Below are 26075 nucleotides of genomic sequence, written 5' to 3'. Positions count from 1 at the left end.
ACCTCAGAATTTAGCATGGCAAAAAATGGCAAAAAAGGCAATAGTAGTTTAAAACATCATAAAAGACATTATTGCTTGTAGAGATCCGTCAAAGCATACAAAGTGGAAAAGTGCCAAATGCCAAAATTGCCATAGTAATGTTTGTTGAAAAAACTACCAAAAATGCTCTGGTGTGGCTAAAAATATCAAAATATGACATGTCCCAAAAATAGCTGAAATCTATATAGTATAGTATGTCGAGCCACGTCAACATCCAAACACATCATCACACATCAGCTTGACAAAAAAAATACTGAAATTGCTATATTATAGAGTGGCAAAGTTTCTCAAAACATTACTGTTGGAAGACCAGCCAGCAATGGATGCATGAATGCATAGAATGTATTCAAAAACAGCCAAAAACACCATATTATAGTGTGTCGAAAAAACAACAGAAAATGCCATACTACACTATTGCCCAAAAAGGCAAATTTTTTGTGCTATTTTGGATGACATGCTATAGTGTGCTATTTTAGAGGACATTTTCATTTTTCATTTTTTGAAATACAATACTTTTTTCAGTTGTTTCATCATACTATATTTTTTTTACCTTTTTAACATATACTGTACTATTTTCCTTCATACTGAACTCTGACTTTTTTTTTAATCAATTTCTTTCTATATACTATCTCATTACTTTTTTGACATTTGATGCTTAGACTTTTTTCATCATACTACACTTTTTTAAAAAACATTTTATACTTCCTGGATGACAATTATAGTTTTGTCGACATAGTATACAATGGCTTTTTGTGTGTTTTAGTAATACTATACTATGTTTCTCTTTTCTACTGCCTTATATTTATTTTTATATTATGGACAACCTAAACCTACCATACAGGCATGACTACCCCCCCCCAAACCCCTAGAGATACTATCACATTAACCATTTAAATTCAATAAATGGGTGCAATTTCATCTAATGCAAGGTAAGAGGTAGAACTTTTTTTAAGGACCATTGTGATACAGTTTTATTTAAGCAAAGGCAAATATTCAGTATTTGATTTTTTTCTTTTTACTAAAATCATTGCATCTTTTCTGTTACCTTTGATGGTTACATTTATTCATCTCATTATTTAACAGAACATAGTTAGATATTTATGTAGACTTTAGCACTTCAAAACTTTTTGGTCCTTCTCAATTCACATGCCCATTTGTTTATCTGCTCTAGATGAGGTAGCTAAGATATATTAACTTCACATTACAGCAGAGTCTCCCCTCAAGCAAAGTGTGACACACTGCTAATTAACAAAGTACTGATTAAAACCCTATAACAATCACAGGATTACTTCTTCAGCCAACAGGTAATGTCAAAACTAGATCTGGACAAACACTCTGAGTTTTCTCACATATTTTCACTCCACATTTGTTGGATCCCAAGACACGTGTCTTCCATCATGCAAGCTTCCCAAAGTGGCCATGTCCACGTCCTCCAGCTGGAACCCAAACACCTACATATGTGTGTAGAGGAGGAGAGAGGAGTAACAGGTGAAATGACAAAGTGAGTTGCTTTGAAAATTAGAGTCTGGTTCTCACAAAACGAGTTTTAATCGACCTATATACTTTCATACAAAGGCAAATCATAGCATTGAACTTTTCACCCTCACTGATATACAGCTTACAGTATATGACACTTTTCCAATCTAATCACTCACTTATATTTGTTTCAAACTTGTGGTTGTGTTGTCTGTATAATAACAAACATGGGAACTTAAAGCAATCAATAAAGCAATCTCATCTGTGGAAATCTCCCTCAACAGTAAGCTCTTACACACCTCACTTGAGCCAGGTGTGTGACAAGTTGAAGTTTACTCCTCTGATATGTCTAAATACCAAGTCTGGGCTAAATGTACATAATCATGGGCAGAGGAAATATGACAAAATCCAAAATTAAAAAAATATTATTTATTTAAGACAGTACAACTTGCATAAAAGTCAGAGGATACAGGGGTGCACTGAAGATGAAAGAACTTGTGATAATTGTGGGCTAAATGAAGGGGAAAATGAAATTAATTGTGTGTACTCTCTTTTATATCATGATTTATGACAAATATTGTTTTAAAAACGCTCAAATTCCTGATTTCAATTTGTTAGTTATAGAAGGTGGTGCTTTAATTTAATACCTTTTTAATTAAGTTTTTAGATTCTCAGAGTATCTTTTCAGGGTGTGAAATAGGAGGAAAAAAGCAAATGATGTATTCCTCTAACTGTTTTTTTTTTATCTGGATTGCTGACTATTTCTCTGTGAACTGGATCAAATGGTGATTGGCACAGATTCATACAGAGTAGATTTTGATTTGTATTTATGTACTCTGTGTTGTACACAAGGGTCTGTGTTTGTGCTTTCATTTTTTTTCTTTTGTTTATGGAAGTGTCTTTTTTTGCCGGATCATTTTTGTGTTTATGGGGGATGATATCTATATATTGTGCTGTGTTTCTTTTCTTCTTTTATTTGTGTATATTTATGCTATATTAACACAAAGCTCCAGTTGCCCCTGAAGTCTCTGGAAGAGGAGTTCAGGGTTACATGGACAGAAGAGGTGCTGACATACAGAGACTCAAGTGACCCAAAGGTTGCCCAGGCAGGAGTGGCAGTGAGAACTGGGAGGAAGCAGAGTGCCCAGGATGCTGTGCTGGAGGCAGAGTCACGACTGCGCCACAGAGATCTAGTGGGTGTGGTGGCGCATGGTAGAGCAGGTCTGGGAATGTTCCTAACACCTCGGCACAAGGAGTGCAAGGGGAAGGAGAAGCGGAGGCAGATCCAAGAGGAGGTGAGGGCAGCTGTGGAGGAAGGTTGGTCAAGCAGAGCAACTGGTTTGAGGCAGCAGGGGGCCTGGAATAGGTGGGAGTAAGTCATGGGCCGCAAAGTCACTTGGACAGATCTTTGGCAAGCTGAGCCACACTGCATCACCTTCCTGATTCGAGCAGTGTACAATGTCCTGCCTAGCCCAGCAAACCTCTTCACCTGGGTAAAAGTGGAGACCCCGAACTGCCCACTGTGCTCGACAAGAGGAACATTGGAGCACATTCTGAGCTCTTTCCTAAAAGCAGACGATACACCTGGCACCATAATCAGGTACTGAAACTGACTGCAGAAGCCATCAGCAAGGGAATCAGCAGCTGCAGCCAAGCGATGGCTGCAATGCCACCCACACAATCGCTTTTGTTAAAACAGGGGAGCAGCCACGGGAAAGACAGAAGAAGGTGGCAGCAGGGATCCTGGCTAACGCCCAGGCCTGGAAGTTCTCGGTGAACCTCCAGAAACAACTGAGACTCCCCCAGCACACTGTTGGCAACACTCTGAGGTCAGATATCCTCCTGGTCTCAGAAAACTCTGAGAATGTTATCATCACGGAGCTGACAGTGCCATGGGAGGACCACCTGGAGAAGGCGTATAAAAAAAAGAGAACCAAATACGAACACCTGGTCATCAACTGTCGGACATAGGGCTGGAAGGCGTGATGCATGCCCATTGAAGTAGGCTGCAGAGGATTTGCGGGGCATTCGCTCCACAAAGCCCTTAGTTCACTGGGCATCAAAGGAGTAACAAGAAGCAGAGCTATCAAGAACACCACCGAAGCAGCTGAGAAAGCCTCGAGATGGCTCTGGATCTGGAGAGGAGATGCATGGGAACTGTAAATGCCACCTAAACACAAGCCGCGGTCTGATCAATCATAGCAGGGGTCACCTGGGCGAGCGTATCTGATATTGGAAGACCCGAAACACCCAATGACCCCAGGTTACATCACTGATGATGTGTTCAGGTGCATTGGAAGATGTGTTTAAGAACTGTGGTCCTGCCTGCTTTAATTGGCCCATTACAATAAAAGGTATCTTTCTTAATTTATTATAAAACAATTTTACAATCAAGCAAAACACAGTGCAGTGCATTTTTGACTCACTTGAACATTTTCTTGAATCCTCTTCATTTTGGTGGATTTTGGTATTGTGACAACTCCATTCTAAGGAAAAGCAGAGAAACAACCGCATGGTGGGCGAAAAAAAATGCTAGGCCAATTCAACAATATCAGAAAAATGTGGAAACCTGAATGCTCCAGCGGATGCAGATCTGAGCAGGTGTGCGTCCGTATTTTTCTGCTATCTGGAGAATGGTTGGGTTGTTGAGGGCTTGACCCTTGGCCAGGGGACAGTATCCTTCAAACACAATTCCCTCCTGACGACAGTACTCTATCAGCTGATTGGGCTGCTGGAAAGGATGGTACTCCACCTAGAGGGTCATATCATTTTGAAGATCTACTATAAGCAAGTTACTGTATGTAGGCACTTCAGTTTGACATTTGTGCACTCCAACACTGATAAAAAGGCACACCAAAGACTCATGATTTAAAGCTTCTCAGAAAGAAGTACACTAACTCTATAACTCAACACTGATTGTGTATTTGAAGACATTTCTATTACTGAATCACTTGTTTTTAATGTGTACATTTCACTATAAAGATTTGGGTACTGTATGAAATTCATTGGGGTAAAGTAGACGTTAGTGTCCAATTTAAAGAAATTCCCTCAAGCCATTCTAGAGATATTGCATATATGAATATGGGACAGACAGAGGGACAACCCCAAAAATGTAATGCCTCTGACCATTGCTATAGCCGGCATGGTGGTATAAAAAACACTTACCTGGTTAACATGTGGCACAACACTACAGTCTTCCTTTAACTCTTCCAGGTGGTGAACCAGAAAATTGCTCACTCCAATCGCAGAGCACACACCTATAGTGACAAACAGTGATTGTCAGGCTCAATTAAATATCCACCCAATGACATTACTGAAATGAATACTGAAAAATGTAATGTATCGTAATGTGTAAAGTGCGCTCAATTTTTAAAGTGGTGTATGTTACGAAAAAATAATAATCATAGTGCTCAGAATTCTGACCACTTACTTTTTAAGAACAGCATTTACTTGTTCTTTTACTTTTAATACGTAAGTGCATGAAATATCATACAATTACTTTTGATACATAAGTACAGTAAAAATCTTTAGATTTTTACTCAAGTTATATTTTAACTGGTGACTTTAACCTCTCCCAAAGTAATTTGGGAAAAGATTGGCTTGCAGGTACTTCATCCACCATTGTATGTTGCTCTACTGCTATGTTGGACTAGCTGTGAAAACAAATATCCCTCTGGAGCAAATAAATTTTAATCTACTTTTCATCTGTTTTCCAACATGATCTTCTGTGTTCTTTACCTTCTTTATACAGTTCCTCCAAAGCCCTCCAGGTCTCAGCTCTCATCTCCCTGTTGGAGTACCCAGGTCGTGATGACCCTGGCCAGTGCATCAGGTACAGATCTGTAAAAGTGGGCAGGTGATGAATTTATGGCAACCAACATGTCTTGGCGTGTGCCCTTGATCAGGGTAATAAAGGCCAAAAGATGATGCATGTTGGTCTTGCAATAAGTTGCATTAAATACAACAAGTATTGCTGGGGTTTTTACGCCTTTGATGTATCTCCCTTTTCCATGCACCCTGAAAGTAGGTCCTGCTGCTACAGGTGATGAATCAATACAACAAGACTTCAAACTGCATACAGTGTTGGGGAATGCAGAACACCATGGTAAAATAGAAGCAAACAACAATCATTATGAGAGAAAGTGGATATATGCCCCATCTAAGATTTAAAAAGAACATGGGTGGTTATGCTATAACACAGAAATCTGTTTAATCTTTTTGTTTCTTTATCAATCACAAACCCTACCAAAATATTCCAGCTCCATCCGTGAGCAGGAGTCAAAGCAGGCCTTCTTTGCAGTTTTGTATCCATAGTCATCTGGCCACAGTTTATTGGTGACCCACAGATTACTTCGTGGTATCCCACTTTTTTTGATAGAGTAACCCAGCTTCTCCTCACAGTCATAGCGCTTGGCTGTGTCAATGTGGCGCACGCCACACTCTGTGAGTGCATACATAACTGCATCATGAGAGTATCCGCCATGATGTGATGTTCCTGGTGTAGAAGGACAATATAGACAGTAAAATGCAACGTCAGTTCAGATCAATGCAATTATTATTATTTTTTTTACATATCCAGAGTACTGTCAAAAAAGGAAAAAATATACAGAAATATGTGTCTAAAATTTGATTATTCAGTGAGTGAAAGTGAGGAATGAGCTTGTAACTGGCACAGCTGATTTAACATTGTTTTGTTAAAACACAAGCAAAATTTGAAATCAAGAGAAAAAAAAAGACAATGTGAATGTGTGTGTGAGATAGAAATGGACATATGGATATAAACATCCTTGCCATATAGGGTATCTCCCCATAAATGGCTTATTTTATAAATAGGCTATTTTGATGTGGAAAATAAATATATCAAGCATAGCAACGTAGGCTAAAAATAATAGCAAACACCAGTTAATGTGTGTGCATTAATGTGTTATGTACCTGCACTGGTCTCACGAGAAACGTCACGTATAAACCAAAGTAAAACGTACCTAAACCAAATATCGGAATCTGCAGACCGTTGGAAAGAGGGACTGTGGGACAACTCAGCTTCGCTGGTGCAAAAGGCATTTTCCTCTCTGCACACTGTGGTATTATATAAATATGTGTCCTGGAGGGTAATGCAAATCTGTTGTAGACCTACTTTACGAGAACTCACAACGTTACAAAGTACTCATTGTTAATAATACGCACTTGGTAGAAACGCTTCAAGTATTGCACCACGGACGGGATGTACTCGAGGTGTGTTATAAGCAGTATAAATGCGCAGGACTCCAGCTTCATAAAGTTGTGGAAGTTTTGACCCCTGTAAGAATTAGCATCTCTGGAGTGGGTGAAGATGTGCCTCACACAAGAAAATCAGTTAGCCCAACAAAAATGGCGTCGGTTTTCAAAGTGTAAGAATTATGCTAAAGTGAGTGAAAACTGACACTGATAATTTAAGCATACAGACTAAAATTGTTAAGACTGTTAAGTCTTTGGCGTGTTGCAGGTTTTCCAAACGTTTGTTTTAGAGCTGAGACCTGCGGTTATACTCCGTTGCGGCTAATGTTAGCGTGTCAGCACTCTTTTCTTTCAGACTCTTTGGTCATAGTTAGCCAACATGGCGATCATGTAACGCAAACGGACAGCGTTAAGTGCCATCAAAATGAGGTCAGTTTTGAGTAATGGAAATGAATTAAACATATTTTCTACTGTGTTTATTGCAAATGATTATGTGTATTATGTGGCGTTTTGTGTAAACTTAAGGTATGGCTACATACAGAGACCATACTAGTCAAAGATTGCTGTATGTTGAACATAAATCAGTGTTTAAATGCAGTTTTTGTGTTAAGCTAACATTGATTTTGCTCACACAACAAATTCAGGATGTGCAGGACTCCATCAGGAAAACTATTATGGTACTCAATTAAAGAAAAATCTGGTACTGATCTCCTTTAACCAACAGTTATTTTTTTTACTGGCACGACTGTTTATCAACACGAGGCTATTTCACATGGACATGCAATCGTTATTTATCTTGACCCTCAATGCAACCACAAATATTTTTCCTTGAGTCTGCCTCAGTGATGCTGAGAAAGAGCATGACCTTTCCCACCATAAATACCATTTTTAAAATTACCACTAGGATTACAAATCGTAAGCACTTTCCCTAAACGATTATTGGTAAATATCTAATAATCATTGTTTGAAAAAAACAACAACATGTGCCAATTTCAAACAATACCAAATGCCTTGTCCTCAATCAAAGCTCACAGCAGCATGTTGCATATACTAAGACAGCATGGCATAGCATATTGATTAAGTTTCACTTTTTCGACTAAATTCTCAACGATCAATTAACCAATCGTCAATAAACTGTTATCACACATCACGTGAGTGAGCTTTATTGCCAAAACAAACTGATCATTTTTAAAGGGGATGTTCCTTACTTATGAGATGAGAGGGGGTGGTGCAAAATGTGGGAACAACTTCGCATAATTTTTTTAACAACAAGGGATGGAGTGTGTGTGTTTTGATTTTGGTTATGGGAGGAACATTCAACTTTAAATGGTCGTTTTTAATTTAAAACCCTGCATGTGGGTATGGAAGGCATGCTTTTTATTAAAATCTCCAAAATCAAACAATTTGTCATAGCCAAAAATTGTGAAACATGGTTATTTATGGTCATGCATTCTCCTCCAGTCACTCAGGGAGGCTCGAGGAAAAATATTTGTAGCTCCTGGGAGGGTCATGAGTTATTTAAAAAAGAAAAAAAAAATCACACCCAATAATACTCTAATAAATAACGTACAGCCTCGAACCTAGCAAAGCAGCCATCATTAGATTTTGAAAACTTAACCTTTGATGTTCAAAAGTTCAAAAATTGAAGTTGAGTTGAAAAGCAACACCTGGAGTACTTTGTAAGAGGATGTCCTGCCTTTATGTGTGCCCCTTATGATGCAGGGTCCCTCGATGCGGCATGGGGCTCAGGCGATCTTACCTGGTTTGGCCAATCCTGCTGCTTCTCCTGGTTGGTGCAGCTCTGACCGCTCTGCTGCCCCCTGCTGAGGACCAAGGAGGCGTGGGTGTCCTGGGGGTGCTACGCAGGGCAACATCACAGAAGGAGAATCCTGCACAGGGTCGCCATGGTGACAGCACAGAGGAGGAGCAGAGGTTCACCGTCATCATCCAAACTTACAACCGCACAGACATTTTGCTCAAACTTCTAAACCATTACCAGGCAGTGCCTCATCTTCAGCAGATTATTATAGTCTGGAACAATATTGGGGAGCAGACGCCCCTAAAGTTATGGAACTCTTTGGGGCCTCATCCGGTGCCTGTGGTCTTCAAGGAGCAGACAAGCAATCTAATGCGCAACAGACTACAGGCATTTCCTGAGATTGATACTGATGGTCAGTATCAGCTGTTAAACATGGATATAAACTGATATGTTTCATCTGTTTAAAAAAAAAACATGTATTTGATTTTTGCTTTGATCTTTAGCTGTGCTGATGCTGGATGACGACACCCTAGTCAGCGTTCCTGACATCAGTTTTGCTTTCTCTGTCTGGAAGGTAATAAGCTTCATGGATGATGTCTAAAATCTAAATTAGATTTGTGTTTAACTTGATAATTGATTATGTAAATAAAAAAAACATCAGCATCATATGGTATAGCATCTTACAGGGGCTGCACGATATGCAAGAAAAAAAATCACATTGCAGTTATTTGACAGATATTGAAATAGCAATTTTAGTGGGAATGGTCATGTATGCATTTCATTTTTATTGATAAAAGAAATGATGAAAACATGACCATTGCTGGGGTCTGTGCCAAACTTGCAAGTTCCTTACATCTGGAATATGATTTGTAGGCCTGGCGTGTGTGCAGTACCACAATGCTTCATTTATAATAGTATGTTGTGACACATTTTACCTTGATCGAAAAATTGCAGCTCCTGTGATTTAGATATTGCACTGGGCCCTGTTGCAGTTTTGATAATATTTCAATTAATTCTGCAGCCCTTCACCGTACACAATGTGATGGACATAAGCAGGGAAAAAACAAGCAGAGCATGTGTACACACACAAAATTTATTTCACTTAATATGGGCAAAAAAAGAAAGAAATATACGTGTTTATGCTAAAGAGCCATCATCAGTGTGATAAAATAAGCAGGAATGGCAAATTATATAAAAAAAAATGTTTATAATTTGCCATTCCTGCTTGTTTTATCACACTGATGTTGGCCCTTTAAGGAAATGCATCAGTTTGTTTCATTGTTGCCCATATTAAATAATAATTCTGGATTCTCGCCACAACTGTGCACCTCTATACATTGCTTGAGAATTTTTGATTTGTGTGCATTGCTGTTTTTCATCATAAGCAGGTCCAGTATAAATTGTTTTGTCTTTGGTTTTGTAGCAATTTCCAGATCAGATTGTCGGGTTTGTTCCACGGAAACATGTCTCAACATCAGGAGGAGTGTACAGTTATGGCAGCTTTGAACTGCAGGACCCAGAAACAGCTGGAGGTGACAAGTAAGATGTGCTTTTGTGTCATTTTGTCAAGCTCCACATAAAATGCATCATAAAAGTCGCGTGTTTGGTTTGATCTTACTTTGACGAGGAATGCCATTTTCCTTTATCTTGATCCTCTCCCTGCAGATACTCCATGGTGTTAGTTGGTGCTGCCTTCTTCCACCGCCGCTACCTGCAGCTCTTTCAGGACCAACCACAAGCAGTGCACGCGCTGGTGGATGAAACACAGAACTGTGACGACATTGCCATGAACTTTGCAGTAGCGCTGTATCTGAGGAAACACTCTACAGGCAGCATTAACAAACCCTCTGGGGTCTTCGTCAAACCTGTGGATCTTCGCAACCTGGAAAAGGATGCCAGCAGTGGGTACCAGGGCATGTGGCATCGTCCTGAGCACCTTCTCCAGAGATCCTACTGTCTGAACCAGCTGACACAGATCTATGGCTCCATGCCACTCTGCTTCTCCAACCTGATGGTCTCCCAGTTTGGCTTCCCCAGCTACGCCAACCACAAGAGTAAAGGCTGAGGAGCTGCCACGTCGCTGATTGTTTTCGATTGAAAGACTCAAGTAACAGTCTGGTTAGTCTGTTTTTGATTAATAACACATCACATGTTTAGGCTCAGGATAAGTTTTACACTGAAGCTTGATTACATTATTCAAAAAACAGCCATGTTTCAGCAGAGGGTGAATACAGTATAAAAGGTTTTTATAAGAATATTTTGCTTAGTGCTTCTGCCCAGTGTTTTGCTTTTTTTGCTTTTTTTATGACACTTAGCAGTTTCACCATTACATCTGTAGGACTTTCATGGATTTTGGACAATCAGAATGGACCAGTCTGAAGAAGGAAACGTCCATATTGATGAGGTAATCTGTATATTGTTACCAAAGCTGCCTTTCTTCAGTATGAGCAACTCTCTCAGTGGATTTTAGTATAGCTGCTTTGTAGCCAGCAGGTGTCAAATGAGTTTTGACATTTTGCCTTGTTTGTAACTATGACACTGTCTTTGTCAAATTTTGGTATTACTCTTTGTATTGTTGTGTATGGAATGTGTCTTTTTTCTGGTGAGCTTGTTGACAGTAAGTACTTATTTAAAATACATGTTAGAAGTTGGCCAAAAAAAGTCCCCACCAAAGTGCGAAAAAGTTGAATTATTGCAGGTATTCTGTGCATTATAACATAATATTTGTGTACAATGCTATGCATGTGTGGACAATCTTTTTTTAACATGTGTGCGCATGTGTCAAGCTTGTAAAAATGTGTCATGTGATTCAGTAAAATAAAGCCAAAACTGTTTTTTTTCTCTGAACAGAATCTGTGGATAAATTTAAAATGATGATAACAATTAATGACCTATTTTACTGATGGAAGGATGGTTGTTCCATGAAACTAATGTCTACACAGTAGAAAGGAGAAAATACGTTTTGCTTTTGCTGAGGTAAAAAAAAAAAAAAAAAGGGTGAAAAAAACCCAACCTATAACTGGTGGGTGACATAATGTTAGTTGGTTTTGGCTCAACCGAAAAAAAGTTACCCAGTTGATCGGCACTGCTTCTGCAACGTGTAGCCCGTAGAACAGGCGCATTGAAGACTTCCACCAGCTGAGACCCTGGCTTTGCATTCTCCCAAGTTGACTGGGGATAAAATGATTCAATTGGACCGAATCAATCAAATTCTGATAGTAAACCGAGTCATGAAAAATTATCCACTGATTATCAGATCTTATTCACCATGTAAGTCAATAGGAAAGTGTTTTTGGGCCACAGGGAATCACAAAACAGATGTAATTCCACTGTTTGGAAACTACAAAATTTGGCCTCAAAGCCCAGTGCACTTCCCGGAGGCCTGGTTGTGACAGGTTTACAAAAATAAGGATGTAAAATCTGTAGTTTGAGCAGCAGTCCAAGAGCCAGCAAACATTTGCTGGATAACATGTCTGGCTTGCAAATGAGCAGGGAGATCTGGTCACTAGCAAGATGAAGGGAAGTTTAACATTTAATTTACACATACTACCCACATTATGATACAAAACAGATTCAAAATCTGCAAAGTATCCCTTAATAAGTGTTAAGTCTAGACACAGGTGAACAGATGGTGGTGAAAAAGCCAAAAACTTATCAGCTAAATTATTGTTTCAATCCAGACTTATCCCCCCAAAATCAAATATCAAAATTAAAATATAAATACATAGTTAACTCTGATTGTTAAAACTCAAGTTTTATTAACAACACAAGACCAGCCCACAGGACTGCCTATAATAATAAATTCAGGGATATATTCAATCACTGAACTGTATCAGCGCTTAAGTTTTTTCGTCCAGTCTTACACAGCTGCTATTAATGAAAAAAGCCAACATGAAGGCTGCAGGTTAAAAATCTTCTGTTCAAAAAGAGGTAGAAGAGTGATGGTTTTTTGATTTTTGTATCTTGAAGGAGTTACTTGCAGGGCGGCAGATTTTAACACTCAACAGGGAACATCTGGATCGCAACACTAGCTGTGAGGTCTGACCTGTTTTTCAAAATTCAAGTCTCTGCATACCATTAAATCAGCTTACGCTCATTACTAACTGTGAATGAAAAACTATATTCATTAATAGACAGTAACACATGGACTCCCTCTTGGTGAATAAAAGTGTCCTTGCATATTCTGTAGTAAATGTGGACTGAAAGACCTTGCAGAGTCTCAGTGTGGTCCAGATCCACCATCACCACCGCTGACCCCGGGCCCGCCTCCTGGCCTGGGTCCACCGGTACCTGGAGAACGCATGTTGTGCCACATCTTCACAAGAGGCTCCCTCTTCCTCCAAATCAGTTTGTGACCGTATGCCACATACCATCTGTCGGACAGGATACATGGAGACAGTTAAAATGTACCAACTGCAGGACAGGACGATAACAAACCACATAATAATACACAATAACATTCCTTAAAAAGACTTAGATTTCAAATGATTAAGTGTAAAATCATCCAATATTAAAATACAGTGCCGATAACTGAGCAACAATGTATTATAATGACATTTTAGCAAACTGTACATCTGCTGACAAAGACAGTGACAATGAAAGGTCCTGAAAAAGCCAGTAAGTAGACTTTGTGTTACTGTATCACTTGTAAAAAGCACTGCTGTAATTATTGCGCACACTGAATAAAAACATTGCTAAGATGTTGCATTTTAGTGATTGCAAAAAGTATAAATGCAGATCCCACTGTTCTAATTGCATGAAAAAAGTTAACTTTTTTATGCATATGGTGGTGTGTCCTTTATATTGTGACAGATTTACTAAAATTAGATTTAAAAAAACCTGCATCGTGATTTTTATCATAACGCCAGATGCTTGCCAATACACAGCTGAAACATTCTTTGAAAATACAAAACACATATTAAACACTATATTATTGGCTTTGGCTCATCATTTATACATTATCTGTAGTTTTTGCATCTCTGTTGTCAATACAAGCCATAAATACACTTCATTATTATTTCCAGTGAAAACAAACATTGGCCACTCACACTCCAAAGAGAGCTCCTCCAAGGTGAGCCGCGTGGTCAAACAGACGCCATCCCAGTATGAGCCCTGCTGTGTCTATGGCAACGAGTGCTTTCAAAGCCTAAAGGTAGTCCAATGACAGGAATGTGACGTTACACATAATGTACGCATTACACCAACTACAACTTTCTCGTTGCCATGCATACAGACATGCATACTTACGCATTCACTCACACACACTGGACATTTTCCGTTTGCTCATGCACAGATTTAACTCTCTTTCCTGCAGCGAAAACACAACATGGGAATGTCAACGCCCTATTACATCTAAGTACTACTAAACTATTGTATTCATACTGAAGAGGTGTGTATCTACATAACAAGACAACTTTGTTCAAAGCAGGGAGTGCACGCAAACCCACACACACACACACAGACGCACACTGTGCATCACTTACACTTCCTGCTGTGAAAGTGATCATAGGGAGGAAGATAATGCCTAGCTTGGCCTCGGGCACCTTTGCACAGACTGCAGCCAGTACCGCCATGACGGCACCTGACTATGGATCAAATAAAAGACGAGGTCAAAACATTAGCACCTCTGTGTTTTGTTTTGTTTTTGTTAAACTGTAAAAACATTTTAGGAATATCTTACCGCTCCTAATGAGGGATGGAGGCGTCCAGTGGCAGTTTTACACATGTAGCTGACCATAGTGGAAATCACACCTGAAAACACACATTAGGATTGAGAGATATCACTCTTTCTTCCCCCCCAAAAAACTTAATCAGTTCCTTTCTTACATTAATTTCAGTCATTTATATTGACCATATGCATTATTTGCATGGCTGTGGGGTAGAGATGCATGCCAAAAAGAAAAGCCCAGATTTCTGCTCATAAGGTGAAACACACGTCCTTTTAAACATTATAAGACTGCATTATTACTATGTCTTTTGGATTAACTGTCCCACTTCTCCATATTCTTGTGTGTAAAACCACATGTTACGGTACGTTACTCTGCTGCATGTAAACGGGACTATTAGTGGAATATTAATCTCCACTGGCCATGCAAATAACTTAGTATTTTTCAGAATACGGGCAAAAAAATGGAGTAATTTACGGAATGTTTGTTATTTCTGAAGAGGTGGTGCAAAACAGGGAAGGCACTGAAAATATTTTTTTTAGCACTGGGGAGGGAGTTCTGTGTTTTTGATTTGGCTTAGGGGAGGGACATTCAGCTTTATATGGTCGTATTTTGTCTTTATTATAAATACCTTCAGAAACCCGAAACCCACAAGTGGGGTTTGAAAGACATGTTTTCTTTAAAAATCTCAAAAATCTGACTATTCAACATAGACAAAAACTGAGAAATAGAGTTATTCATGGTAGAGGGATTATCAAGCATTTTTCCTCAGTCACTCAGGGAGGCACACGAAAAATAACCAGTAGCTCTGAGGATGACCATGACATGGAGAAAATAAAAGAAGTCAAACCCCAGCCACCCTTATACTCTAAAACACAGGCCTTATACATGTAAATGTATTAATGGAAAGCTGACCTTAAAAAGAGTCCATAAGAAATTAAAAAATGATTTGGGTTTGATAGTTCAATGCCTTTTTAATACTGGATTATAATCAATCAAATGTAATCAGACCCCAGTCCTATTCTTTATCTGACTCACCAGCAGACAGGTAGACTGCAAGAAATTGCTCCTTCCCTAAGAGAGAGACGATTCCTGATGAAAATGTCCACAGGACATACATGTTGGCCACCATGTGGATAATGGAATAGTGGCTGAAGGAGGACAGGATCATGGGAAGGCACCGTGTCTCTGGAGGGGGACAGAAAAATGGACAGACACAAATCATGGCAAGTAGATCCAGCTGCAAATTTCACATATGCAAAAAAAAAAAAAAATCATTGCCCATATTGTCCTTGTTTAAGCACTTGTTATGTATTATTCATTTAAAGAACACTGTGTACTCACTGGAGGCCGGGTTGGATGTGAAGTATTTAATCATGCTTCTTTGCATTGAAGGGATCCGCCAGCAACACAGGACCACAGCATTTACTGCGATGATACCTAGATAGACGATAAAGTAAAAAGAAAAACTCCTGATGATGAAAAATGTGGGATATTTAACATGTGTAAAGATGTAAAAGCTGCGCATTCAATTTGAAGAAACACAGAGAAAAAAGAGCAAAATAATTACCGGTGACAGTCCTCTGTCCCTCTGTGAGGCTGCTCCAGAAGTCATCCGCCATGGACATGAGGAGGATGAGCTGTCGCTGGAAGCCTGACAGCTGGCTCCACCAGTTATGCCAGTACGCCATGTCTTTGGACCCCTGGTAATAAATGAATGGCTCACTAAATCACTGAGGGCAGCCTATTAGTGACATTGGTTATATGTATATTCACAGCAGTGAGGGAGAGAACCAGCAGTGTGCAACATTAAATCCTCACCTGTATGAGATTTTCTGACTCCTCTTCATCTTTTGTGGTCTGGACTCTTAACTTCAGGGTCTCGTACTGCAGAATGGCTGCCGCACCAAAGGAGCAGCCTGTAAACTGACATGGAGTCAGAAAACAAAAATCTCCATCATGACCCCAAACCCCATGCATCGTTCTCATTCTAGTACATAAATAGGATGACCTACCCCCACTGTGAACATCAGCGGTTTGAAGAGTGTCGGCCTGGGGGCTTTGCGAGGAGGTGGGGGACCTGGTGTCCCAGCCTCAGAGGGCGAAGCTTTTGTTTCTTGAGCAACATTTTCTTTTTTTGTGTCCGACCTTTTGGCTTCCCGGCGGAAACCACACCTCTGTTGGCTGTGGGGGTTTAGTCTGCCAAAAAATGAGTAGACACAATATTAAAACCTAATTTAGAGATAGCTTAAAGACTTACATGAACAATGGTATGACATAAGACAAAGCAATATAACAGTCCTGCAGTGAAAAAGCTTGTAATGTTCATATTTTCTTGAGGTGTTGAGTCAACTCTTTGTAGGACTAAAACTACTAATTATTTTCATTATTTGATTTTTTTGTTTAGTATTTAAAAGGTCAAAAAATGTGAAAAAAAAAAAAACGCAACAATTTCCACAGCACATAGTGATGTCTACAAATTCCTTGCACTGTTTGACATATAGTCTAAAACTCAAACATGTTTAGTGGGAGACCAGGGACAGATGTAACATGGGACGGTTACACCTTTAATACCTCCAATCAGAAACAAGCGATTGTTTACTCTCTACACAAGCTCAGTTAGATTGTCTTCTTGCTTACAAAAACAAAGAGCCAAATTTGAAACTCTAAGAGAAAGTTAGCAGTTAAAGATTTTATTTTTTTGTATTCTTTTTAAGTAAAAATTTAACTTTTGTATCAGATGTATTTTAAGATACTGTCCTGAGATCAAATATGTAGAAATCCATACAATTACTCTTGGAATCAGTGCTGTCAAGCTAAAAATAACATGTCAAACTAGCAGTCAGGCTATTTGACATGAGGTAAAAATGTGGCTTATGATACTGTGACGGTCTAAATACCTTTTTACAACCGTCCCTAAACCAAGTACTTTTATCATTATCTAAAAACCTAAAAGGTCCAAATAAACTAGATCACATGCCAAGTTAATGATAATCAGTTTAATGTAAATATTGGATAGATAAGAGGGGACACAGCAAAGAGAGCTACAAAAATGGAAAACAAAAAACAGCAGGGAGCAGACAATGGAGGACTCAATTGCGTGTGATTGGAAAGCTCCTTCAAATCAAGGGAGGTTTATTTTGAGTGATTGATAAATTAATTATGTTTATTTGAGTAATGTTACAACTCCCTGCACACTGGGGTGGTTTTGACATTGGAGTGACTGTATTTAAATTTACTTTGCATCCAATTAATATTTCATAAAACCATTTATATACATTGTTTCAGTAGTTAACAAACTGAAGTTTAAAATATCGCAAACTGGCTCTTCCAGTCAGACACAACACCAGCATTTTTTTCTGAATTTTTTTTTATTTAAAGGAAATATAGCAACAAGTGTTGCACTTGTCCCTGGTCTCCCCTACTATCACATAATACGAAGTCAAGCATCACACCCTTAATATTTTGCATTTTTGCAAAGAAAAAAGACCAATCACTATCAAAATAGTTACTATTGGTATTAGCCTATATTGCAAAATGTTACTTTAATCAAACCCGTTTTTTTCTTCATCTTTTAATTCAGGCATCGTCTGTTCAAAATGCCGTATTGTTGCTATTTTATGTGAATAGCATGCAGGAAAATTTGGCCTCGTGACCTTGCCCTCATACACTATTCCTTTTGGTTAAAACTACAGCTTTTTGTGTAACAGACTATAGATCTACTGGAGTAAACATTAGGCAGTAAGAGAGGCGGGACATTGATTATGCTGCTTGAGCAGCTCCGCTTATTAACACCCGTGAAAGACAGATAACACGAACGGTGTTGGACTTTTATTAGCTATTTACTGTAAACAAATTAAACACTCCGCTATCTTCAGCCCCGTGGATCTCCTCACAATGACGCTTAGGTAACCACACACTGCGAGTCGACATACAAACACACAAACACGTCCTGCCAATGTCGTTTTATGTTTAGACAAACCCCGCGACCTGACCGGCGGTGTGTCTGCTCACCTGGAGCCTCGTGAAACGGTGTTTGTGGATCTGATGAACTCTGTTTTGGCCCAGTTAGTCACACAGACTCTCCACGCCATGTTTGTGATGACCTCCTGCCCGAAGCTCCTCCCACAGACAGCTGATGCCGCGTTCAAGGTCCCCTCTGAAAGCTCCGACCTCTGACACCACCAGAGAGCTCTTACTGAGGTTGATCATATTAGATGTAAATAAAAACATATAGTGTATTACGTTATTTGTTTACTGCAACTGCAATCCCATGCACATAGTATTTTGACAAGTGTCTCTAGGTTTTAGGCTACAGCTGCAGGTACATGTAAAAGTATATACAGTATATTTTGGGGAGAACGGGATTGGGTGTCCCACTCATTGGATCTACAATACCTATAATTTACTAACCAACGTAATCCACACAATATTACCCTAACATTTTTTGCAAATTTCCCCGATTTGTAAATATGTACACATAGTTAACATTGTTAAAATGTCCACTTTCTGTTTGCTGAGAGCTACTGGAAACCAACCAGTCAAATTCATGTATTTGAACATACACTGGGCCAATACAGCAGATTCTGAAATAATAGTTGAGAGCACTTGGCAGCAGTAGAGTGTGAAGGCCTCTGCGTTGTACAGGAACTACAACATCTTTTTGTTTTTTTGTTTTTTTCCATAGGTAGCACTTTACTTCCCTCTAGTGGCTCACTAAAGTAAAGATTTGTCAGATGGCAAGGTCTAACCAGTGACACACAGTGATGGAAAGTACAGTTTTGAGTTACTTGTCTTTTTAATTTTATGGTATTTTATACTCCCACTCAGCTACATTTCAGTGGAAATATTTTACCTTTTAACTCCACTACATGTATTTGAAAGCCTGCAGAATAAGATTTTAGATTCATAACTAATGATCAGTCTGTAAGATATGATGTATCAACCTGTTTCAGAAAACACATTTTGACACAGAAGGAACAGCACAATTGTGTAGCCCAAGTAATAAAATTAAAGATCACTGATTCCGTTTAGAAAACTTCTTTTAGTGAAGAAAAATAAATGAAACTGAAATGTGTGTTTAAGTTAATTAAGTTAATTTCAAGTTACTGTGTGATGGAATTCTATTTTACACCTATGGACAATTTCCTCTTATGCACCTGTCCACAAGCTGATAAAGGTGTGCATGAACCTCCACATTAAAGATAAAACAAAAAAAACCTCACAGGATAAGGGCACAGTAAAGACCCGAACATGAGCTATATTCACAGAGCCTGCTAACCGGAGAATAGGGAGAAGAAAATACAGGATTTGTCAAAAAAGAGTCTATATAGTAGGTATGATTGTTTAAAAAAAATTAAAAGCTCATAATACAGAGAAATGTAAAAAAAAAAAAAAAAAAAAAAAACGTTTAGAAAAATATCAGGAAAACTCCTAAATAATCAGTTCAAAATGCATCCAAATTGTTTTACAAAAACTTCCTGCAGTTATTGTGTTCCCTATTTGGGTTAATGGTGCAGTTTATCAGTTGTCCTGTACCATTGTTGTTGATGTGCACTGAATATAAAATGAAATATCCATAAAATGTATAATTTAGTCAGGGGTCATAAATTTATTCAAAGGAGTCCCTTGAGAAAAAAGGTTGGGCACCATTAGATTAACCTACCAAACCATATGAGAGCAGAGCAGCTAAAATCACACAGCAACATCTCAGTAATACTAGTCCAATAATGTGATGAAATGACACACTCTGAAGGGGAAAGCTCTACAGGATGATTACTTTTACATTATACTTTGAGCACATTTTTATTTTTAACACTTTTACTTCAGTAACATTTTGAAGGAAAGACTTTTACTTGAGAAAGGATATTTTTACACTGTTCTATTGATACTTAAGTAAAGGATCTAAATACCTATTACAGCACTGAAGATGGATCAAGTGTGACTGCTGTAAAAAACAAAATAAATGACATGTTCCTCACAATGTCGAAATGTTGGTCAGTACATCTCAAAACATACATTTCTACAAATATTTAACAGTGCAGTCATTTTGCAGTTTTATCACTGACTTGACTCCCCCTTGTAATTCTGGAGATTTTATTAGTGACTGTGGGGGGATGGACAAAAAAGGGGAAAAATGTCTTTAATGTTCAATATATCTCATGGTACCTTTTATAATGAATAAATACATGCATCAAAAATATATATAATAAATGAGCCTTCTTTTTCTTCTTATTAAAAAACTGGTGAGCACGCTGAAATTTGTTTTCATGAAGAGAGAAAGAAGTAGAAGCCTTGGACTAAACAGTATTGATGGCTCTTGGTGTTGCTATTGGCATCTGGACAAGTTCCACAAACTCCTCACAAGCTTGCCAGTGACTCCAGAAATAGGTGAAGAAGGTAGAAATTACAGTGAGAAGGCTGCACTGCAGTGTCTGCAGAGTAACTAGGGCTCTCCTCCAATGCAATATCTGCACTTGACTTGCTGGGCTGCTTTAGCCATGGACAATACTGCACAAAGAAATGATGTAACAAAGAGCTAGAAAATAATAAAAGAAGTTTGGGAGTAGCTAGGTAATTAATCTTAACAGAAGCGGACAATGCAGCCTGTGGGGACATAATAATACAACTTCACTTCTGTGGGACGATTATACAGTTAAGTGCAGAGGTTTCAGGGCAAAGAGACAGTGTGCAAGGAAAGAAGAGCAATATGCCTTTGCCACTGTATGGACCCAAGGACACACTGCCAAGTCAGATGATATCCTATGGGTGCAAGTCTGGGGCAGCGGAGGACAGGGAGATGTGGGAGGGGAGGAAGAGGAGGAGGTCGGATGAAGAGAGCAGAGGAGGGAGGGATGACAGTGATAGGAGTGAGCACAGGACGGATTGAGGTAGGGAGGCCAAAGGGAGGAGTGTGGACGAAAAAAGGGTGAGAATCATAAATATTTGAGCGGCCGCAGAAGTTAAATTAGGTAAAAGCAGTTTGGATTTTGGTGAAAGAGCTACTGCAGCCCTGCTATGCAGACACCATCCTCACATTCATCTCCCCCTGAATCTGTAGAGGACTATAGGTTCCTTTCAGATCAATGCAGTGCATTTTTTCCCCCAGCAGAGGTGTCCTCTTTCAGGTCCTCATTGATTTGCTGTGAAGCGACGCCAGCCAGGATTCGCCTGTGTCGGCAACGGGGCAAGCAAGGCCTCGGTCATGTGACAGGAAGTGGCTGAAATCAGAACTTGTCTTTCATATAGACACTCATTCATCTAACTACAACTTTGTCCACATAGAGTGAATAATAAGGCAACTCTGACGTCTGGCTCCTGTGTTTGTTTTGGGATTTGGATCCAAAGGCAGACGCATGATGCGGAATGTCATTTGGCCTTGAGGTTTCTATTTCAGCCTAAAGGCTTGAAACATCTTATACCAGCAGCATGTTCTTTTTATACCATCAGAGGAAACTCTAGCTGTTATCATAGCGTCCCATCGGAATGCTGACGGTGAGCTTTCGAAGACACTGATCAATGGGCCGTTAGATAATACCGCTCTGTGACTTGTTTTCTGTTTTTTTTTCTGCATAGATTTTGAGACTCGGTGGTCAGTGTGGGATTGTGGTGTGCTTTGAGAAGCTGTCCGCAGCTGATTAACACTATTAAAGGGAAATTACAGATTTTTTTGAGAGAGGTTGTATGGGGTACATATCCATAGACAGTATATCACATACAGTATTATTTGGAGTAGTGACATGGAAGCTAAGCCAACTATTGCTGTCAAGGTGTCAGCAACAAATACCCCTTTTTCCACCAAAATTTGACTCCTTTCTCATTGCCAGTAGAGCAAAGCTGTGTACACTGCGCTGCAGCAAACAAGTATGCCTTTTTGTGCGTATGTGTGAATTTTTTCATGTGTTGGTTCAACATCACAGAGAGGCCGGAGAACAGGTCAACAGTAAGGAAAACAGCATGGACATAGGTTTGTGATAACTTATCGGTGGTTACTTTTTTTTGTACATCTCTTACTTATTCAGTCTGCCTTTCAGACTCAGTACAGACTCATTTGGATTCATGTTTTAGCACTGCTTAGGAGGAAATGGACAGTATTTATTGGTGACATATCATTGCATCTAAGGAGCTAAAATTAACAGATTCACCTGGGTGTTATATCTCCATCAATGCCGATCGGAGACAGAGGCAATAAATACCTGTGACTACTGAAGTCATTTGACTTCGATGTGAATGCCAATTGTAAACTTTCCCATTCCATTAAAAACACATATTTCTGTGCAGTGGAAATAACGCTAAAACATATTTTTGATGCCTAAAAAAATCAGTTTAAGTGTATGCTATATTGAAAATATTTTCACTGCTCTACCTTAATGTCAGACAGTAATTTCCAACAAGAAAATGAAGCAGTTATATCGTTCTCTTCAAAGCCAGACTCCATTGAGGAAAACAGTGACGTAACATTGCCTGACACTGGAGTTGCTGGTCTACTGCTACCTCGATCAGTTTTAGTTTGAGATCACCAAAATCATGCAATAACACAAACTAACTATGTGACTGAAGCAGCGGTAGACCAACAGCAGTACATTACTTAGCTTCCATGTCGCACTCCAGTCTGCATCTCCAAACTGGGAGTGTGCTTTCTGACATCTAATGCATGTCATGACTACAGATGAGTACCCCAAACAACCCCACATCAAAAATCCAAACTATCACTTTAAACTGTTTGAAGAGGACGCTGAGTGGGATTTCAGACAACTCCACCACTGCAAAGTCTTGATGTTTATTTTACCCCAAATACCACAGAAGGCAGACGACGCGCACAGTAAGGCGGCATCAACCTCTCATGATTCAAACTGGTTTGAGGATTTCAAAAAAATGTGTGTATGTGCAAAGGTTTGCTGTAGTTGTTTGGTTGGTTTATGTTTTTAAATTTAGGGTTAAAAAAACATTACAAAAGGAGCAGGGCACTTGAATAAATTTGAGAGCAGCACACACTGTACTTTTGTCTACAAATCTGCCCTGGCAGTTCACACTGATTTGATTACACAACACTTCCTCAAGAGCTTTTTGAACAAACCCATTACAAGTGAACATCTAGCTTATTCTGAAAGCACAGTGCAGACTTTGTATATACTGTACACAATATCTGTCAGAATTGTACTGCAGTATAATCAAATAACAGGCACAATAAAGAATCAGATGTTCAGGACACGACTATTGATCTGTGATTCATTCATTAAATATTGATGTCTCTGCAAAATATCATCTGCCTTTGCAGAACGGTAAAGCCACATGGTACAGTACAGTATGTGGTCAGCAGGTGTGCGAGGACGGAGCTCATCACTGAAGGCTGGAACAGGAATTATTCATTATTAACTTAGCATAGAATGGCTCAAAATAACAAATATATGAAAAAGTGCGCTGGTGCTTGGTGGATTTATGAAAAAAGGAGTACATTTTTCTACATTTTCCAGTATTATACAGTAGGCTACATGTTTATGAGTAACTTATGACTTTGTTAGCATGAAGGTCATAAACTCTGAAATCCAACTGTATAAATGTGTGGTGTCTCACAAGCAGGGGAGTACCATCAGTAAAGGGAAAACCAGGCAGCTGTTTGGGTCCCCCAAATTTTTTTTTTTTTTTTTGGAAAAGCTGCCCCCCGTGGCCAGGTATGAGTATTGTTAAGATTTAATTATTAGTCCTTATTGGCTCAGTACTTAGATATGGTATCAATACTGTTGTCGATTCTTATTCATTACTACATTTAAAAAAGAACCCAAAACATTTTGTTGCACTTACAGTAATGAGCATCGTTATCATCAACTGCAGTAATGTTTGAGTTATTTAGACTTCCTCTCCACCGGGGCCTCTCTGCTGCACTGTTTTGAGACTTCACTTTGTGTTGCATTATGTTTGTGTGTGTGTGTGTGTGTGTGTGTGTCTTTATGAGGAGGTCAGCCCCAACAAAGACTAGACAGCAGGGGGAGAGGCTGCAATATGACAATGAATTACACCAAAATCTTAAAAAGATACTGATAAAAAAGAACCAATAATGTTGAAGCTTATCAATATTATGGTCATAATTTTACCTTTGGGCCCATTTAATAACAAGTTAATAACTGTAACCCCCTCAAACCACCCATAAAGGCACCATACAGTGCACTGCTGTTGCCCCTCCAAAAAAGGGAAAAGAGGAGGAAAAACACCAGATGGTCTTCATTCAATCATATATTCAATCATATGTACAGTATATATGTGTATATGTGCAAATATGTTTTTATTGGTAGTTTTAAATGTTTTAACAGCACCCACCTAAAAAATCTGACCGCATTTAAAATGAATAAATTGTAAACAGAAAAACAGCACTGATCAGAGTTTATCTATAAAACTGAACATTTTTATCAGTAAAGAACAGTACAAATTATAAGCATGCTGGTTTTGTAAGAAAATTAATATCTAATACAGTGTTTTAGTGCAACAGTGAAGAAAAGAAAAACAGCTCCTGACAAAAACACTTACTGTGCTCCTGCATCAACACACAATGCACACCCTCTGCTCCCCTGCAAAAAACACACACACACACACACGCACACACACACACACACAAAGTCCCGGCCCTCCCTCCCTCTTTACCTGAGTCCTCAGTCCACCTTACTCAGAAACTCTTGCAAACACGAAGGGGTAAGCACGAGCTTACTTAGGAGCTCTGCATCCGCTGTCGCTATCGTGCATTTCAAGGAAAGTCCCAGAGGGAGCTCATTTTGCAATTTTATTACTTGAAACAAGCAACTTGCCTCCCTCTCTGCTCGGCTGTCCCAACTGAAGAACCGAGCGCGCACCAACTCCACGCGCATTCCTCCAGCCTACGTCGGCACTGTATAATCAACTTCAGCAGCGCAAGGGGACATGGGTGATAAAAACGCCGGTAAGAAACTTCCACGTGCTTGTATATGAATAAGTTATGAGCTCATTTTGGTGTGGTGTTTAGTTGTTTTGGGGACGTGGCATTGCTTATTTGTGTAGAACACAGACTGCGGAAAACAAAAAAGGGGTAACTTTGATATTAATTCTGCAGCGGGACACCACATGTAATAAAGTAGGGATGCACTTTGACAGCCTGGGCTGGAAGTTGAGGCGGAGGATGCGCATGATGCTGTGTGTGCGTTAACGAGCCTCAGATCAGCACATGCTCCAATGCTGCAGCGCGATGCTGCTGCTGCTGCTGTATCCCGGCATCATAGCTGCTTCTTCCGCCTCGTCTACTTTGCTCTCTGTGATAAGCACCTTACAGATTTCCTGCAAAGGGCTATAATTAAGATGTATCAGCATTATTAATTGCAATGTATTGAACTATATCTAAAATGCAACTTGTGCAAATATTAGGCCTGCATTACAGTGTTTTCACAGCCAGTGCTGCGGATGGTAAACGGCTTTAGTCTCCCTGTCGGAGCTTTCCTTTACTCTATCAGGGCTGTCAGCTGATTTAGACAAAAAGTGCTGGCTCTCCACTTTTTTTTCCCGGTGAGATGAATGTGCTGCTGTTCCCCGTGCAGCGGCGGCGGTGTGGCCTCAACGATCAGCATGCGTGTTGTTGACAAAGCTTTTCAACTCTGCCAGTAATGGGCTATAAAAGCTGTTATTTAGAGCTAGAGTCTGCTGCACGGGAAACTATATGAAGCTTTAACTCACTCTAAAATTTTGGGGTTGTGTTGGCAGTGCTTTGCATTTAATGATGCATGAGGTTAAAGCACAAAAACAGGCACATTCCCTTCGTAAAATATTTTTGGGAGAAGGGACAGAATGCCCTTGTTTAAGTAGGGTACCCTTCTTGCTCATGGTCACCCTGATCTGTTTAACTGTGAAATAACAGTGAAATGCTGCAGCAATGTAAAATATAAGAGTCATGAGTATACAGTAGC

The 26075-nt window shown here is 39.4% G+C and overlaps 4 protein-coding genes across 5 annotated transcripts in view; 2 read left to right on the top strand and 2 right to left on the bottom strand.

Annotated features, from left to right (window-relative positions):
- Positions 1 to 917: 917 nt before the first annotated feature.
- On the bottom strand, positions 918 to 6818 carry LOC121951876 (uncharacterized). Its single transcript, XM_042498362.2, has 8 exons — positions 6700 to 6818; positions 6498 to 6616; positions 5762 to 6010; positions 5254 to 5355; positions 4681 to 4772; positions 4085 to 4267; positions 3942 to 4001; positions 918 to 1490 (listed from the first exon to the last, which is right to left on the bottom strand). The coding sequence occupies exons 2-8, from the start codon at positions 6574 to 6576 to the stop codon at positions 1395 to 1397; spliced, it is 861 nt and encodes a 286-aa protein (XP_042354296.2). The 5' UTR covers positions 6577 to 6616; positions 6700 to 6818; the 3' UTR covers positions 918 to 1394.
- Positions 6819 to 7010: 192 nt separating this feature from the next.
- On the top strand, positions 7011 to 11325 carry extl2 (exostosin-like glycosyltransferase 2). Of its 2 annotated transcripts, XR_015778148.1 has the most exons (6): positions 7011 to 7158; positions 8452 to 8900; positions 8992 to 9062; positions 9912 to 10027; positions 10154 to 10606; positions 10827 to 11325. XR_015778148.1 is itself a non-coding variant. In XM_042498360.2 (5 exons), the coding sequence occupies exons 1-5, from the start codon at positions 7154 to 7156 to the stop codon at positions 10551 to 10553; spliced, it is 1041 nt and encodes a 346-aa protein (XP_042354294.2). In that variant the 5' UTR covers positions 7011 to 7153; the 3' UTR covers positions 10554 to 11325. The 2 variants fall into 2 exon arrangements, 1 of the variants encoding a protein (XP_042354294.2); XM_042498360.2 differs by having other exon boundaries at positions 10154 to 11325.
- Positions 11326 to 12223: 898 nt separating this feature from the next.
- Positions 12224 to 18337, bottom strand: parla (presenilin associated, rhomboid-like a). The gene is made up of 10 exons (XM_042498358.2): positions 18169 to 18337; positions 16170 to 16353; positions 15976 to 16080; positions 15725 to 15857; positions 15499 to 15594; positions 15193 to 15342; positions 14169 to 14239; positions 13972 to 14073; positions 13537 to 13634; positions 12224 to 12861 (listed from the first exon to the last, which is right to left on the bottom strand). Exons 1-10 carry the CDS (start codon positions 18246 to 18248, stop codon positions 12708 to 12710), a joined length of 1173 nt encoding a protein of 390 aa, XP_042354292.1. The 5' UTR covers positions 18249 to 18337; the 3' UTR covers positions 12224 to 12707.
- A 6485-nt stretch (positions 18338 to 24822) lies between these two features.
- Positions 24823 to 26075, top strand: part of fgf12a (fibroblast growth factor 12a) — a 47488-nt gene continuing 46235 nt past the window's right edge. The window contains exon 1 of the mRNA XM_088085432.1: positions 24823 to 25081. Coding sequence (XP_087941558.1) covers positions 25063 to 25081 — 19 coding nt within the window. The 5' untranslated portion in view covers positions 24823 to 25062. The remainder of the gene's footprint in view (positions 25082 to 26075) is intronic.

This window comes from Plectropomus leopardus, chromosome 12 (genome assembly GCF_026936395.1).
Source record: "Plectropomus leopardus strain MGB_pleo_1.0 chromosome 12, ASM2693639v1, whole genome shotgun sequence".
NCBI classification, from domain to species: Eukaryota; Metazoa; Chordata; class Actinopteri; order Perciformes; family Serranidae; genus Plectropomus; species Plectropomus leopardus.
Note: the sequence above shows the minus strand (reverse complement) of the source record. Positions and strands in the feature narration are given on the sequence as shown.

Excerpts from the sequence above, each read along its gene's own strand:
- extl2 (XM_042498360.2), top strand. Across the intron at positions 8,901-8,991 it reads TCCTGAGATTGATACTGATG|CTGTGCTGATGCTGGATGAC; the intron begins GTCAGTATCAGC and ends TTTGATCTTTAG. Across the intron at positions 9,063-9,911 it reads TTGCTTTCTCTGTCTGGAAG|CAATTTCCAGATCAGATTGT; the intron begins GTAATAAGCTTC and ends TTGGTTTTGTAG.
- parla (XM_042498358.2), bottom strand. The coding sequence starts at position 18,248 with ATGGCGTGGAGAGTCTGTGTGACTAACTGGGCCAAAACAGAGTTCATC. Across the intron at positions 15,858-15,975 it reads AGTCAGAAAATCTCATACAG|GGGTCCAAAGACATGGCGTA; the intron begins GTGAGGATTTAA and ends ATTTATTACCAG. Across the intron at positions 12,862-13,536 it reads GGAGGAGCTCTCTTTGGAGT|ATGGTATGTGGCATACGGTC; the intron begins GTGAGTGGCCAA and ends CCTGTCCGACAG.
- LOC121951876 (XM_042498362.2), bottom strand. The coding sequence starts at position 6,576 with ATGCCTTTTGCACCAGCGAAGCTGAGTTGTCCCACAGTCCCTCTTTCC. Across the intron at positions 6,011-6,497 it reads GATTCCGATATTTGGTTTAG|GAACATCACATCATGGCGGA; the intron begins GTACGTTTTACT and ends CTTCTACACCAG. Across the intron at positions 4,268-4,680 it reads TTGTGCCACATGTTAACCAG|GTGGAGTACCATCCTTTCCA; the intron begins GTAAGTGTTTTT and ends ATGACCCTCTAG.